The 17,242-nt window shown below is 52.7% G+C and overlaps 1 protein-coding gene across 1 annotated transcript; it reads right to left on the bottom strand.

Annotated features, from left to right (window-relative positions):
• Positions 1-14,019: 14,019 nt before the first annotated feature.
• IMP3 (IMP U3 small nucleolar ribonucleoprotein 3) lies at positions 14,020-15,073 on the bottom strand. The gene has a single exon (XM_056128759.1). It carries the CDS (start codon positions 15,006-15,008, stop codon positions 14,454-14,456), a length of 555 nt encoding a protein of 184 aa, XP_055984734.1. The 5' UTR covers positions 15,009-15,073; the 3' UTR covers positions 14,020-14,453.
• Positions 15,074-17,242: the final 2,169 nt, after the last annotated feature.

Below are 17,242 nucleotides of genomic sequence, written 5' to 3'. Positions count from 1 at the left end.
TTTCCCTGCAAAGGAAAACATAAGAAAATGATTTCCCGTGTAAAGGCGGTTATGATGTAACATGAGGGTTGCATTCCTAAAACTCATTTACCTAAGGGCTCAACTGTTTCCAAGAAGTTAAAGGGTAAATGAGTTTGGGCCGGAGAGATAGGACGAGGGAAAGACATTTTTCTGGCATGCAGTCAACCCGGGTTCCATTTCCAGCACATAACAGTCCGCCAGTAGTGATCCCTGAGCACAGAGCCAGGCGTAAGTTCTCAACACCACTGGGTGTGGCCCTGAAATAAAACTTCCTAGCACCACAAACGGTCCTCAAAGCACTGCCAGAGGTCACTCCTGAGCAGTCAGGAACAACCCAAGCATCACAGGGTGTGGTCCCCAAAACAAAACATAAAAAAAGAAAAAGGGAAATTCAGCTCCAGAAGCTGGATAGTACAAGGGTTAAGCATGTACCTTGCGTGCACTGACCCGTTTTTCTTTATAATCTTTCTAGAGGTGCTGTTTTTTGGGTTTCATTTGTTTTGCAACCACACCTGGTATTGTTCAGGGATTATTCCCAACTCCGCGCCTCAAGAATTACTTCTGCTGGGGCTCAGGGGACCACATGGGGTGCCGGGGACTGAATCCAGGTTGGTATGTGCAAGGCCAGTGCCCTACCCGATGCCCTATCGCTGCAGCTCCTACTGAGATACGATGATTTACAGAACAGTTAATGGCAGTTTCGTGCCTACATCATTTCAACATCACACCCACTACCAGGATGCCCACTGCCCTCTACCAAGTTCCCAAATGTCCCTCTGGTTTCTGTTCCCCACCCTTTGCCTCCAGATTGTTGTTCTGTGCAGCAACAATCCACCTCGGTTGCCTCTGGTCATACTTCTCCCTCACTGTGTGTCCCTAAACTCCACATGGGCGAGATCAACGTGGATCTTTCCCTTTCCCTCTGACTGACTTCACTCAACACGATGTCTTCTAGTTCCACCCTGTCATAGCAAAATGCACGATTGTGCCTTTTCTTACAACCGCAGAGTATTCCATTGAGTATGTATGCGACAACTTCTTGATCCATTCATTCGCAGCTGGGCAGCTGGGTTGTTTCGGTATCTTGGCTATTGTACTAGGCGCTGCAAAGAACACTGGTGTGCATACGTCCTTTCAGATAAATGCTTTTGTGAAACAAATTTGGGGCAAGAGCTGATATGTGGGAGGCAGCCTAAGAGTAAAACACCAGCTGTCTGGGAGGGAGAAGGACCGACACAGGGGGCCATCTGGGAGACTACCCAGAGGACCCCAAATAATGGGTGTGGGAATTCATACTTCACTCACCAGCTGCATGTAAGAAGTGGCACAGGACAGTAGCCAAAGATTAAAGGGAAAGCCTCTGTCTGTTAGGAAAGAGGAAGATAAGGAGAAATCTGATTCCCAAGTCTTTGGTTCTAGTGCAGATCAGAAGGCAACACCAGTGGCACAGAAGGTCCCCAGGGGCCGGAGCGATAGTACAGCAGGTAAGGCATCTGCCTTGCATGGGGCTGACCCGGGTTCAATTCCTGGCATCTCATATGGTTCCCTGAGCACCAACAGGAGTGATTCCTAAATGCAGAGCCACTAGGAGTAACCCCTGGGCATCGTCAGGTATGGCCCCCAAATGAACAAACCAAAAACAAAATAAACTCCATCCCAGGTTGGCTCTCAGTGCTCTGAGCACCAAAACTAATGGGCTTGGTTTCAGAATCTTATGAGCTATGAAAACATAAAGTGATGGAGCTGGGGAGATAGTACAGGGGTTAAGATGCTTGCTCACATGAAACCCAGCTTCCACCCCCACTCCACCTATGGTCCTTTGAGCACCGCCAGGAGTAGACCCCTGAGACAACCAGAAGTAAGCCCTAAGCACGGATGGGTGCAGCCCCCAAAACCAAAAGGTAAAAAATAAATTAAAAAAATATATATATATGATGACTGCCTTACATCTGGCTGACCAAATTTTAATCCATATTGCCAAGTGTCCCCAAGCCATGCCGGAAGCCCTGACCCTCTGAGTATAGAGCCAAGAATAATTCCTGAACACTCCCAGGTGCAGCCCCCAAACAAAAACATTATATGCCCTCTTTGTTACACTCCTTAGCAGTTACTTTACACCAAAAGATGGATGACCACCTTGATGTCATCCCCCTTATAGTATGAGATCCATTTTGAAAAGATTTGTGGCTAGAAAGTCGAGTCATACTTATCATCTTAGCCTTCTTTTTATTTTTTGCTTTTGTTTTTTGGGACACAGACTGCAATGCTCAGGGATCACTCCTGGCAGTGCTTGGGGGGCACCATATGCAGTGCACGGGGCTGAACCTGGGTTCACAGCAAGACAAACTCCTTATCTGCTGCCCTCTCTCAGACCATCTTACTCTATTTTTTTTTTTTTTTTTGCTTTTTGGGTCACACCCGGCAGTACACAGGGGTTACTCCTGGCTCTGCGCTCAGGAATTACCCCTGGCAGTGCTCAGGGAACCATATGGAATGCTGGGAATCGAACCCGGGTCAGCCGCGTGTGCAAGGCAAACCCTACCCGCTGTGCTATTGCTCCAGCCCCAGTCTTACTCATTTTTAAGTGCACAGTTCAGTAGCATTCACGACATTCATACTTCTGTGAGACCAATGTTCAGAATGCTCCTAAATCTTGCAAAATTGAACCTCGTCTCGATTAAACATGACTCTTCTTTCTTTAAAAAAAGAAAAAAAGACTAAATATATTGTCAGTGTACACTTGAAGCCAAGTTGAGAAATGTGTAGTGTAACTGGCAGGGGAGGTCACTGGATGCTGAGGCCAGTGGTGCTTGAGGCTGGGTCCTCAGGACCCATCACGGTGTGACATAATCTGTATTTTTCTGTACTTCCATAATTTGAAGGGGGAAAAAAAGTTCAAGGGCTGGAGTGATAGCACGTCGGGGAGGATGCTCGTCTTGCATACAGCCGAGTGGGTTCAATCCGAGGCACCCCAAATGGTCCCCCAACCTGCAACCCGGCCAGGAGTGATCCCTGAGCGCGGAGTGAGGAGTAAGCCCTGAGCACTGCCGAGTGTGGCCCATCATGGACATCCCCTCTTCCCCCGAAAAATAAAGTTCACCACAGCAACAGCCAAACCCCGAACACATTTACCGGCCTTCACAGGCTTTATCTGGTCGCAGGCTGCAGCTCTGCGTCCAGATCCTCAAAACGGGGAGGGTTCCCTGGCCCTTCCAGCACAGGAGGGGGGGGTTGGGGTGCGAGGTGGGGCAGGGGGCGGAGAGTCCTGATCCCTCAAGCCCCCCACAAGCAGGAGGAGACTGTCAGAGCTCACAGCCCGCGGCCCCCTCCCGGATTGCCGACCCCGCAGCTTTGCAGACCCGCCGGACGCTCCCGCCGACCCCCACCCCACCCCTGCCTGATGTCCAGGGCCTCCCCGCAGCCCCTCCCTCCCGGCCCCCGCGAACTCCAGCCCCGGGGGCTCTGCCCGGTCCACTGGGCCGCACTCGGACCCTCGGGACGGACCCTCCCCCACCGAGTGGCACGACGGGCCGGGCGGGCCGAGCGCGCGGCCCGGAGAGGCGGACTCTCGCCCCGCAGGAGGCGCGGGCCCGGTCCGGCCCAGCCGGGAGACGCCTCGGGAATCCGGGACTGCGTGGCCGGACGGGGAGGATGCGGGTCGGGCGAACGGAGGCAGACGGGGAGCCCGCGGGAATCACACCCGAACCCGGGACTCACCGGGTCTGAAGACAGTCCCACGCGTAGCGGCCGCCCGGCTCAGGACCGACCAATCACCGGCCGCGGAAAGACCGGCCCCGCCTCCCCGGCGAGAATCGACCAATCACCGGCCGCAAAGAGACCAACCCCGCCTCCCCGGCCGCCACGGCTGAGAATCGGCCAATCACCGGCCGCAAAGAGACCAACCCCGCCTCCCCGGCCGCCACGGCTGAGAGTCGGCCAATCACCGGCCGCAAAGAGACCAACCCCGCCTCCCCGGCCGCGATGGCTCAGAGCCGACCAATCACCGGCCGCTGAAGAACTGGCCCCGCCCTCGGCCGCCGCTCCGCGGGGGCCACGCGCCCGGAGTTTCCGGCTTCTCCCGCCCCGGGAGCTCCGAGTCCTTCCGCCCTCGGGGGCGGGCCGCGGGGCACTTCCGCCCTCTCGGCGTCCGCCCGGCGCGCGGCCTCCCGCGGGGGTCGCCGTACCCCGGCCCGGCCCCTCGGGCGAAGCGGCTTAGCGGGTGTCAGGGCTCAGCCGTGGGGCCCGTGGGCTCAGTCGAGCAGCCCCGACCTTGGCGTTCGGCGTCCGGGTGCCGCGGGCCGGGGTCGGGCGCCTTCCCGGCTCCGCCCCGCCTTTCCGCCTTTTTTTTTTTCCCCCCCCGACGACTTTTTCTAGGATTCAGTGACCGGCTTCCCGTGGCGGCTCACAGCCCCCAGAATTCGATCTTGCCCGCGCGCCCCTGCAGCCCCGGGGAGTGGGTGGGAGCGGCTGCCCGGGCGGCCCACCCGGCACCCGCGCACGTGGCCCCGGGCCCGCCTAAGGAGATGAACCCCGGGAGCACCTCGAATACAGCGCCGGGTGCCGCCTTTGGGCGCCTCTTCGCGTGCTCGGCCCTGGGGGAAGGAGGGATTGGATTGGAGAAGGGCGGAGGGGAGCAGCTGGGGTGTAGGGGCCCATAGGAACTAGAATGCCCCCCCAACCGGGTGGGACGCACGCAAAGTCAAAATCAGCGAGTCGCTGACGCGGTGGGCGGTGGGGCTCGGGCAGGGTAGGGGTCAGCCACGTGCAAGTCGGCCAGCGCCTTTCCTGCTCTTCCTTGGGGTCACTCGACCCCAAGGGTGCAGTCCGCCCTGGGAGCGTGCAGCCCCACGCCCCTTCCCTCTGGCGAGGTCTCCAGCCACCGAGGGTGGGTTTGCAGCTGGAACCTGCTGCTAGGTCCGACTCCCTGCACCCCGTATGGGTCCCCTGAGCCTGTCAAGAGTGATTCCTGAGTGTTAAAAGTGAGTAAAGGGATATTCCTGGTAGCCTTTCAGTAGCCGGATGGTAAACCACAATACCCAAAAGGGTAGTGGGAGAAGAGAGAGGGGAAAAAGCATCTGCTAAAGAGGCAGGCCGTGGGGTAGGGGTGATGGGAGGGGAATTGGGACACTGGTGCCGGGACATGTGCACTGGTGGAGAGATGCGTGTTGGAACACTCACTGAAACCTAGTCATGAACAGCTTTGTAAGGGTCTATCTCAGAGTAATTCAATTAAAATAATTCAATTAAAAATAAAATATTTTATAAAAAAAAATCCAGGTCCTGGAACCACGCAGCCAGGACATCTTATCAGGGCATCTTTTTATGACATCTTATTATCTCATTCCTACTTTGGACAAACTGGCAGGCTATCGAATGTAGCCTGCCCACAGGGCAGAGTCTGGCAAACTCCCCTTGGCGTACCAAATATGCCAAATACCAGTAACAATGATGGGTCTCATTCTCCTAAAGAGCCTTGAATATAATCTCAGGGCTAGGATGAAAGAGACGTTACTAGGGCCTGCTCAAGGCAATCGAAGAATAACAGGATGATGAATGAATGAATGAAAATAAAAAAAAATTCCTGAGCACAGAGCCAGAAGTAAGCCCTGAGCACCACTGAATGTGGCCCAACTCTCCCCCCAAATTTAAAATTTAAAGGAAAAAAATCACCTTTGTAAATCAAGTGCATAGGGAAAAAAATTAAAATAAACTAAATGTGGGGCTGGAGTGATAGCACAGCGGGTAGGGCGTTTGCCTTGCACGCAGCTGACCCGGGTTCGATTCCCAGCATCCCACATGGTCCCCCAAGCACCGCCAGGAGTAATTCCTGAGTGCATGAACCAGGAGTAACCCCTGTGCATCACTGGGTGTGACCCAAAAAAGCAAAAATAAATAAATAAATGTATCCCCAGAAAATTAATAGCTTCTTATTAAATGCTTACATAGAGCCAGACGCTGCTTCACGTGCATTATTTCACTTACGCTTCAGACAACACAAAGTGAACAAAGAGAAGCTCAAAGATGTTACGCGGCCAAAGTCACAAGGTTTTTGAGTCAGTATTTAAATTTTCTGAATGATTTCTAGAAAAGTAAATTGGATATTATTGGGCTGCAGAAACAAAATCTTCAAAGTTGGTATGACTACAGGGTATGCCAAGGTATGGACTTGTTCTGGTTTCTGTATCCGACACTAATTTGGACTAATGAAAGACACTATTTGGACTAATGAAAGAAATCATACTGACGCGAGGGTAAAGTGTACATGAGGACCTGGAAGGCCAATTTCTGGTGCATCCTCACATAAAAGGTTCTATTTGTCTGATTCGTGAGACAGATAAAGAAAAGCAGAGGCCTGGACTTCACTAGGGAACTCTGACAACAGGGAGGTATTTCCTGTAATAGAAATCACCATTTTCCATGTGATCGCAGAGGTCATATCTAATGGTCAGAGGTACACAGAAGCAAGGTGGGGGAGAGAATGAGCTGCGATAATGACAGAAGTTCCAAAATTCATGTACTGAGGTCCAGCGAAAAAGCTCCGATCCCTCATTCATTCTCAGTTGAGTGATTTCACTAAAAACACTAAAGAAATGACATTCAGGGGCTGGAGCGATAGCTAGTGGGTAGGGCACTTGCCTGGCACGTGGCTGACCTGGGTTCGATTCCCAGCGTCCCATATGGTCCCCTGAGCACTACCAGGAGTAATTCCTGAGTGCAAAGCCAGGAGAAACCCCTGTGCATCGCTGGGTGTGGCCCCCCAAAAAGAAAGAAAGAAATGACATCCAGCCCAAGGGCTTCATCTGGGGCCAATTCCTTAAGCGTAGCCCTCCAGACCCAACCTTCACAACACTGTCAACATTCTCACCAATGTTTTGCCTTGATTGTTTAGCTGTTTTGACTTGAGGCCACACCCCGCAGTGCTCAGGGCTTCCTCTGACTCTGCACTCAGGGATCACCCGTGGTGGTGCTGGGTATCAACCTTGGATCGACTATGTACAAGGCTAGTGTCTTACCTGTTGTGGTAGCTCTCCAGTCAATTTCCAGCCTTTCTTTTGCTATTTTTTGAATAAGCCCTTTCTACTAAACCTGAGCTTCTGCTAAGAAAGGTAAAGGTAAGGTAAAGGCCCTCCCGTTGATCGTCGATTTGCTCGAGCGGGCCCAGTAACGTCTCCATTGGAGACTTTGTTGTTACTGTGTCTGGCATATCCATATCTGCTAAGAAAAAACTTTTAAAAATCCTGTTAAGAGGGGTCGTAGAGTATCCGTTGCTTGCAGGAGCTCAGGTTTGATCCCCAGCACCCGTCGTCCCCTGAGCGTCAGTGGGAGGAAACTCTGAGCACTGAACCAGGAATAGACCCTAGTCACCACTTGGGTGTGGCCCCAAAACCAAAATAAAAAATGAATATGTTAATTATTTTTAAAAATTTTTTGTAATGTAGGAGTACTGCTATTTATTCAGCCACTGATTGACTGATTGAATTGTGCATGAACTCCACTCGAATATGTTAATTTAAAGAAATCCTCAAACTAACAAATGAATCTCAGAACAGAGCAGCTTGCTGTAGCGAGGTCTCCAGACCCCAATTATTTAAAATTTTAGAATTACAGGAGCGCAGCTACAAAAGCTGCTGTGCAACATCACATACTATTTTTTTAATTTTTCGCTTTTTTCTTGGATCACTATGAGATAGACTCTTTACAGACATCTCATACTATGCAAAACAAGCAATACAAAATAATAATGGTGATGGGAAGGTATAATGGTGGTGGGATTGGTGTTGAAATATTGAATGTAATCAGTTATTGTGAATAGGTCACGGTCAAGGTCCTCCCATTGTTCATCGATTTGCTCGAGCGGGCCCAGTAACGTCTCCATCGTGAGACTTGTTGTTACTGTGTTTGGCATATTGAATACATCACGGGGAGCTTGCCAGGCTCTGCCGTGAATATAGCACAGCTGGCAGGGCGTCTGCCTTGCACGCAGCCAACATTGTGAATAACTTTATTAAAATAAACTTTAAATTTTTTTTAAATTTTATTTTATTTTATTTAGTTTTTGCTTTTTGGGTCACACCCGGCAATGCACAGGGGTTACTCCTGGCTCATACACTCGGGAATTACTCCTGGCAGTGCTCAGGGGACCATATGGGATGCTGGGAATCGAACTCAGGTCGGCCGCGTGCAAGGCAAACGCCCTACCCGCTGTGCTATCGCTCCAGCCCCTAAAATTTAAAATTTTTAAATAAAAACTGTCACTATCACTATCATCCCATTGTTCATCGATTTGCTCGAGTGAGCACCAGTAATGTCTCCATTGTGAGACTTGTTACTGTGTTTGGCATATCAAATACGCCACGGGGAGCTTGCCAGGCTCTCAGAGAGGGACAGAGGAATCAAACCCGGGTCGGCCACGTACAAGGCAAACGCCCTACCCACTGGGCTATCGCTCCAGCAAAAAGAAATCCTCTTAGGAGAGTCTGATCATTGGTGATTCAACTACAACAGGAAATTTGGAGCTTTCAGTCCTACTTAGCCCATCTGAGAGGGGAGAGGGGTTGGAAGTTGAGTTTAGCACCCTTGGCCAAAAAAGTTATCAATCATACCGACTTATGGAGTTGGAAAGATAGAGCATAGTGGATAGGGTGCTTGCTTTGCATATTTCTGACTATGGTTTAATCTCTGGCATCCTGAGGCCCACCAAGATGAACCCTGAGCGCAGTGCCAGGAGTAAGCCCTGAGCACTGCTGGATTTGGCTCCCAAACAAAAACAAACAAAAAATCATGCCTAAATTCCTCACGTAGGGACTGGAGAGATAGTATAGAGTTCAGGTGCTTGCCGTGCATGAAGTTGATGACTCCAATTTGATATCTAGCACTACCTATGGTCCTCCTTAGGTGGGGTGGGGGGATGGGGGGTGGGAGGGATACTGGGATCCGTGGTGGTGGGAAATGGGCACTGGTGGAGGGATGGGTATTTGATCATTGTATAATTGAAACCCAAGCACAAAAATTTGTAAGTCTACAACTGTACCTCATGGTGTCTCACTAATAAAATTTTTTTAAAATATTGCAAATTGAAATGACCATTTAATTTGGGAAAGTCTAAAGTGTTCAAAGGGCACTTTTTAGTCCTCAATAGAACCAGGATAAGCCCATAGTACTGAGGTGTGGCCCAAACCCCTCCATGGCCCAAAATTCTCACCTGTGGGATTTGAAGAGATTCCTCAGAGAAAGAGGTACTTGTGGAGTAGACTTGGAAGCATCATGCCCTGTCTCTCAAACCTTATTCTGTGTGTCTCTAACTTCTGGATGTTCCTGAGTTATTGTCTTACTACGATAAACTGGTGAACCAATAAGTAAACTATTATACTGAGTTCTGTGCTCCAACAAATTGATTGTGGCTGGGTGGGTAGGGGGTAATGGCTACACATATTATGGTGTAATTAGTGGGTAGCATTAGTTTCAGGTCTACTGCATAATTTAATTATTTGTATATATTTCATTTGTATACAGTTCAAAATGATCACCAGAAATAACCATTTAAAAAGATTGCAAATTACCACAACACCCAATAGGAGAGAGAGAACAAAAGGGAATGCCTGCCACAGAGGCAGGGTGGGGTGGGGGGATGGAGGGTGGGAGGGATACTGGGATCCGTGGTGGTGGGAAATGGGCACTGGTGGAGGGATGGGTATTTGATCATTGTATAATCGAAACCCAAGCACAAAAATTTGTGAGTCTACAACTGTACCTCATGGTGTCTCACTAATAAAAATTTTTTTAAAATATTGCAAATTGAAATGACCATTTAATTTGGGAACGTCTAAAGTGTTCAAAGGGCACTTTTTAGTCCTCAACTTTCAAACTGTAGTTGTAAGTACAAACTGTTAATGCATCATAGAGTTAATTTAGTGTTCAGCCCAGCAGTATAAAAAAAAATACAAAGAATAGAAAATACTATAAGGGCATCACAGCTGAAAAACCCTTTAGTTACTATCTACATTGAACTCTTCTAGGAAGTTTGCTGTTGGGATGGAATGCGGGCTTTCAGGGGCCCACGACAACCAGCCTTTCTTTGACCCACTTAATTTGGGGAAGGAATGATTCTCAGTTCACTGAGCCCTTTGTTCAAGCCTCTTTCTGAAAGAAGACAGTTTAATGTCGATCCTCTTCTCCTTTACAGAGACTTTTCAATTGCTCTTTGATTAAGCACAGTGTTGTTTAAAGCTAACTATTTTTCCCCAAAACTTATCACATGTACAAACTTTAGGAAATTTGAGATCACATAAAATTATATGATTTATTATCTCATGATAATGTACAGTCTTCATAGAAAAGTTGTGAAGTACTGAAAAGAACAAAGGAAAATATTTAAATTGCTGGTCCTTCTGCCACCCAGTGAAACAGTATTATGTCTATTATTTTCTCTTTGCCTCCATTGTCCACAGAAAAGTGGGGGACTATTAGTTCTGTTTTTTGAGGAAGGGACTACACCGGTAAGACCACACAGTGCCAGGGAATAAACTTGAGACTCCGGCATGCAGAGTATGTGCTCCAGTACTATCGGCAGTTTTAGTGATTTTCTATTCTTGAGCCACAGTGCTCAGGAGTTTCTCCTGAGTTCACCCCCAGGGGTCCCTGGGGAACTCGGTGGAGCTAGGGAAACAATGGCGCTGAGGACAGAACCCAGGCCTCCTGCATGCAAAACTCATGCTCAGTCTATTGGTCCCCTACTAATACCTTTTTTTTACTGGTGAGAGGGGCACACCTGACAGTGCTCAAGGGTTTCTCTGAGCTCCATGCTTGGTGCTCACTCCTGGTGGTGCTCAGAAGACCACGTGGTGGCAGAGATCAAGCCTGGGCCTCCTGCGTGGTAAGCATGTGCCCAACCCATCGAGTTTTCTATCTCTTGGGCCCGTTCCTACTGGAACACTCAAAATGTTGGAAACTGCCATTATTTCCAAAATGTTTTCGACACGCCAGAGACTCTTCCTCCAAAAGGAGCAAGTTCCCATTTCTTTACCCCAGTCCACATTACCACATAGTTATTCTGATAGAAAGGGAAGCAGAGACTGGCCAAGGAAACTGACCACTCCTGCACCACTGTGCAAGCCTGGATAGACCCTGATGCTGACCTGGCATTCCAGACCCAGAATTTTCTCCTGAATCTGTGTATCTTTTTACGTCCAAAGTTTCTGGTTATGTGTTCCTGTAAGCCTTCCCCAAAATGGAAAGAGATGCTTTTCTCATGAAATATTTGGGGTTTTGGGGGTTTATTTTGTTTTGTGTTTATTTGGTGGTTTTTTTTTTTTCCACACTGGCCAGTATTCAGAGCTTCCTCCTTGCTCTCTGTTCAGGGATCACTCCTAGTGAGCTAGTGAGCTTGGGGGACCATATGGAGTGCCCGAGGATCGAACCCAGGTCTGCCACATGCAAGGCAAACACACCATCCACAGTACTATTGCTCCAGCCCAAATCTTTGTAGTTTTTTTTAATATCCAAGGTCAAGAAGCCAACTTTCTGCAAAAGACCTCCACCACAGGTTAGTGCTGCCAGAAAGATCTCGCCTCCTAAAAGTATTTGCTCCAGTCGCCGAGCGTCTCTCCAACCCGAATCCCTCGCCCTTCCGAAGGGAAAACGGCGGGAGATTCACAAGAGCCTGAACTGGAACAGGGGATTTTGCAAATTCTTATTCCAGGTTAGTTTCCCCAAGTTGGAAAGGTGTGAATAGCGCCACCTACTGACCCTTTGGGAAACAGTCCCGCCCGCACAGTTGGAGCTTCGGGCATCAGGGCTTGCTTGGCAGCTCACTGCCTACTTCCTGTTCAATCCTCTATCCTCCAGCTTTCTGAGGGACTGCTGCTTCTCTGCTGGTTGAAAACTCAGATTCAAGGGCTCTCTAAACCTTGACAGGGCTCTCTAAAGCCAGACCTGGCTGTGCTAACACAGAGCTCCCTAAGGAGAACAAGATGTCAGTCCTACCATTTACTGAGGATGTGATTTTTTTGGTTTAGTTTTGGGCCCACACCCAATGATGCTCAGGGCTTACTCCTGGCTCTGCATTCAAGGTTCGCTCCTGGCAGCACTCAGGGGACCCTACAGGGTGCTGGGGATTGAACCCTGTTGGCCGTGTGCAAGGCAAGAGCCCATATCCACCGCATTATCACTCAGGCCCATATTTTGAACAATTTGCCTCAGTTCCCTCCCCTGAAAAGTGGAGAATTGGATTCCTCACTTCACATTGTTAGCACAGCGGGTAGGGCGTTTGCCTTGCACACAGCCAACATGGCCGACCCAAGTTCGATTCCTCCGCCCCTCTCGGAGAGCCCGGCAAGCTACCGAGAGTATTCGATATGCCAGACACAGTAACAACAAAGTCTCCAATGGAGACGTTACTGGGCCCGCTCGAGCAAATCGATGATCAACGGGAGGGCCTTTACCTTTACCTTTACTTCACATTGTTGGAAGGATTAATATAAGTGATGCATAAAACCACATCTGACATACAGTAGCAATTGATCTTTTCATTCCCAGCAGTCATCTTCCTTATTCATGTATGTTTGTGTGTGTGCTTTGAACCCCATCTGATGGTTAAGAACCATACCAAGAATGCCCAGGGGACCGTGTAATGCTGAGGATTAAACCTGATAATTTGATCAAACCTTTAGGTTTTCTCCTTGTCCGCCCCCCTGTTTTTGGAGTGCTGATGGGGGAGGGGTTACAGGGAGGCAATTTAGGCCATACCTGCCAGTGGCTTACTCCTGGCTCTGTGCTCAGGAATTACTCCAAGTAAGTCTTGAGAGACCATACATGGTGCCAAGGATTGAATTCAGGTCAGTCTCATGCAAGGAAAGTACACTACTCATTGTACTTTTTGGTCCCTTATTTAAAAAAAATTTTTTTTGTGCCATTCCCAGCTGTGATCAGGGCTTACTTCTGACCCTCTGCTCAGGTATCACTCCTGGCAGATCTTGGGGGACTAGATGGGATGCAGGAAACTGAATCTGGATCTGCTGCATGCGAAGTAAGCGACTTACCCATTGTACTATCTCTCCCGCCCTGTTTCATCATAATCAACTGCTGCTTATGCCAGGGGGCAGAGAAAAAGCAATTAAAAGCCAATCCAGGGGCCAAGAGGTAATACAGTGTGGAGGGTGTTTGTCTTGCATGCAGCTGACCTGGGTTCAATCCCTGACATCCCATATGGACCCCCAAGCAAGACAAGGAGTGATTCCTGAGCACAGAGCCGAAGTGAGCCCTGAGTGTGACCTAAAAACAAACAAACAACAACAAAAAGACAAACCACTGGTCTTGGCATCCTATTTATTCTTCTGTTATTAATCTCAGGGAAAAGAGAATAGTCTCCCTTCTTTCCCTCCTGATCCTTAAGCTAACACTCTTAAAAACATCATAGTTGGGCCAGAGATATAGTACAGTGGGTAGAGTGTTTGTCCTGCACATGGTTGAACCATGTTCAACCCTATATGGTTTGCAGAACCCTAGGAGTGTCCCAACTGCAGATACTGCCAGGTGTGGCCCAAACCTCCCATGTAAATCAATGATAAAAGAACATCTAAGCTAGTAGAAGGCTCAAAAAGTTGGAAATGATTGCCTTGTACATGGAGCCCTTCCACCTCTCAATTAAAAAAACAAAAACTGGGGGACCCTGACTGTTTTCAGGAACTTCCTGGGCCACTTCTAACCACTAGATGGCCGAACTACAGGGTGATGATTTCCTTAGGCAAGCAAACACTTAGCCCTCTAATATGGTATTTCCTGGGGCTGGAAATCCAACAAGAGTCCCGTGGGGAAAAGTTCTGCCAAAACACTCATTCCGAGGAAAGGATCGGTAAACTGACAAATATGCCCAGCCTTGTTCATCCTGTTATCTTACACGAAGGCCCTGGCTGCCGGCCTCGCCTCGTTCCTCTTCCCCAGTTCCTGAGCCAAGAAGATCCACACGAGTGGCCCTAGGGTGAGAAAACCAGACGGAAGTAAACTTGCACCTTACGGAGCACTTGGGCTGTTTATTGGCATTAGGGAGCAGTTCCCTTGGAGGAGGGAGGGGACACAACACTGACATCTCACATCACCTCTACAGTTTAATAAGAGCCAAGAGAGGATCAGAGCCAACCACACCGTCCCGTTACAAAACAACAGATGAGCAGCTGGAGTGGGCGTGGGAGCGCCAGAATTCCGTGTTTGCACACGGGTGTCTCGGGGTCCCCCAGGCAGCACCACCCGCTTCCACGCTCCCTCTGGACAGTCCCACAATAATCAGCAGCAGCCCGGGGTCTACGCAGCCGGCCCGCAGGGGAAGAGCAAAGTTCTCGCGACGCGAGGCCCGGCAGGCGCACGCTCGGGTGACGCCGGACAGTCCAGCGTCCGGCCCCAAGGCTCCCATCTGCACGCGGGAGCCACGGGGACGCCCGCTAGGCGTCCAGGTCAAAATCGTCGCGCTCCTCGTTGTACTCCAGCACGTGCCGCTTGATCTTGGACGAATCCACCCAGGTGACGAAGTCCTCCATGCTGCGAGTGACCAGGAAGGCGGGGTCGGTGACCACGTCCGGGCCCACGCGCACGTGGCCCTGCTCCACGAACGCCACGGCGGCCTGCAGGTGCTGCGCCATTCGCAGCTTGAGCAGCACGGTGGGCAGCCGGCGGCGACAGAAGGACGAGGCGGTGACGAAGTCGCAGAGCTCCAGCGAGCCGCGCGTGGGCACCAGGCCCAGCGCGTAGAGCTTGTCCAGCAGGGCGGCCGTGGCGCGCACGCGAAACGGGTCGCGCTCGGGCAGGTCGCGCAGGCGCCGCGCCAGCTCGCGCACCGCGCGGCTCAGCTGGTTGTAGCGCGTGTAGTCCTCGCGCCGTTGCAGCCGGTAGCGCCGCAGCACGCGCAGCTCGTGCAGGTTGTGGTCGGTGGCCTCCCAGTTCAGGAAGTCCACCTGCTTCAGCAGCTTCTGCTCGTGGAACTTAAGCTTCCGCACCATGGTGGCGGCCGCCGGGCAGCGGGAGCGGAGGGAGAGCGCGACTTCCGCCTCGGCGCGCGGACGCCCGGCCCCGCTGAAATTCGGACCAATGAAAGCAGGGCGGCAGGCCCCGCCCCTCGCTCTTATTGGCCGCCGCGGGGCCACGCCCCCGCAGCGCTTCTCGCGGTTCTTCCGGGGCCTAGGTGGGAGGCGCGAAAGGACGGCAGGCCCCGCCCCTCGCTCTTATTGGCCGCCGCGGGGCCACGCCCCCGCAGCGCTTCTCGCGGTTCTTCCGCGTCCTAGGTGGGAGGCGCGAAAGATGGACGGCAGGCTCCGCCCCTCGCTCTTATTGGCCGCCGCGGGGCCACGCCCCCGCAGCGCTTCTCGCGGTTCTTCCGGGTCCTAGGTGGGAGGCGCGAAAGGAGGGCGGCAGGCCCCGCCCCTCGCTCTTATTGGCCGCCGTGGGGCCACGCCCCCCGCAGCGCTTCTCGCGGTTCTTCCGGGTCCTGGGTGGGAGGCGCGAAAGAAGGGCGGCAGGCCCCGCCCCTCGCTCTTATTGGCCCCCGCAGCGCTTCTCGCGGTTCTTCCGGGTCCTAGGTGGGAGGCGCGAAAGGAGGACGGCAGGCCCCGCCCCTCGCTCTTATTGGCCGCCGCGGGGCCACGCCCCCGCAGCGCTTCTCGCGGTTCTTCCGGGGCCTAGGTGGGAGGCGCGAAAGGAGGACGGCAGGCCACGCCCCTCGCTCTTATTGGCCGCCGCGGGACCACGCCCCCGCAGCGCTTCTCGCGGTTCTTCCGGGTCCTAGGTGGGAGGCAGAAAGAAGGGCGGCAGGCCCCGCCCCTCGCTCTTATTGGCCGCCGTGGGGCCACGCCCCCCGCAGCGCTTCTCGCGGTTCTTCCGGGTCCTAGGTGGGAGGCAGAAAGAAGGGCGGCAGGCCCCGCCCCTCGCTCTTATTGGCCGCCGTGGGGCCACGCCCCCCGCAGCGCTTCTCGCGGTTCTTCCGGGTCCTAGGTGGGAGGCGCGAAAGCAGGGCGGCAGGCCCCGCCCCTCGCTCTTATTGGCCCCCGCAGCGCTTCTCGCGGTTCTTCCGGGGCCTAGGTGGGAGGCGCGAAAGAAGGGCGGCAGGCCCCGCCTCTCGCTCTTATTGGCCGCCGCGGGGCCACGCCCCCGCAGCGCTCCTCGCGGTTCTTCCGGGTCCTCGGTGGGAGGCGCGGGGAACGCGTCCGCCCGCCCGCAAGGCCGACCCGCGGCTTCCCCGCTGGTTGCGTCACCGCGTCCGCTTCTCGGCGTAGATGCTTTTCGGGGATGCGCGAGACTGTCCGACTCCGGGGAGGGGGCTGCCGGCTCTGCCTGGTTGCTCGGGTTCATTGTCGAGCTCGAGTCTGGCCCCCGGAGGGACCTTCCTGGGGCGTCCGCAGTCTCGCCCACGTGGCCGGCGTCGGCACCTCCACCGGGCCGGGCCCAGCGGCTTCCGCTCCGCGCGCGGGGTCTGGGCGGCACCGAGCCCGGGAGACGCTGATTCCGGGGCCGATTTCTGGGCGCGGGCAGTCGGAGCCCGCGGGGAGCTGGCCTGGAGGTTGCGTGGTTGGCCGGGCGGGCGATTCGTGAAGCCTAAGGCGGCTGGGGCCGAGTGGGCGGGGGGCGCGGGTCCCGCCCGGGCCCGGGGGTCGCGGGATCGGCCCGAACCCCCCCGCCCCGCCGCGCCGAGTGCCCGCGAGTGCCCGCGTGACGGGCCGCGAGGCGCCCCTCTTTGCCCGACGACGCCCTGCGACGCCACCTGGCTTCTCCGCCGGTCGCTCTGCTCTTCGTTGTCTTCTCGAATGTACGATTTGGTGGGTGGAAGACGGACATGTGCCACGTGTGTTTTCTGTAGCGAGCACTTTGGGGAGACCCACCCGCTTAGGAAAACGTCTTCAGGGACGTGGATGTCGGTCGGCGGCAGGTTCGCGAGTGTGGATGTGGGTTTCACCCTCCTGACAGCACCAAAAAGTGAAAAAATGAAGGGGCCAGGGAGATACGTGATGGAGCACATGATTCCAGTTAGGACGACTGCTGTTTAAAAAAAAATAGAAATAAAAAAATAATTGCTAAGACGATTTAAAGTGCTTTAATGATCTGATTCCGGCCCCATATAATTTACCTGCTTTTCTCATTGTTTTTGTTTGGGGGCCTCACTTCTCCCGGTTGGTTCCAGAGATGGAATCTGGCGGCGATGCTCAAGTTACTCCCGACTCTGCACTCAGAAATTACTCCTGAC

The sequence above is a fragment of the Sorex fumeus genome, unplaced genomic scaffold, assembly GCF_029834395.1.
Source record: "Sorex fumeus unplaced genomic scaffold, SorFum_2.1 ptg000067l, whole genome shotgun sequence".
Taxonomy (NCBI): Eukaryota; Metazoa; Chordata; class Mammalia; order Eulipotyphla; family Soricidae; genus Sorex; species Sorex fumeus.
Note: the sequence above shows the minus strand (reverse complement) of the source record. Positions and strands in the feature narration are given on the sequence as shown.

Excerpts from the sequence above, each read along its gene's own strand:
- IMP3 (XM_056128759.1), bottom strand. The coding sequence starts at position 15,008 with ATGGTGCGGAAGCTTAAGTTCCACGAGCAGAAGCTGCTGAAGCAGGTG.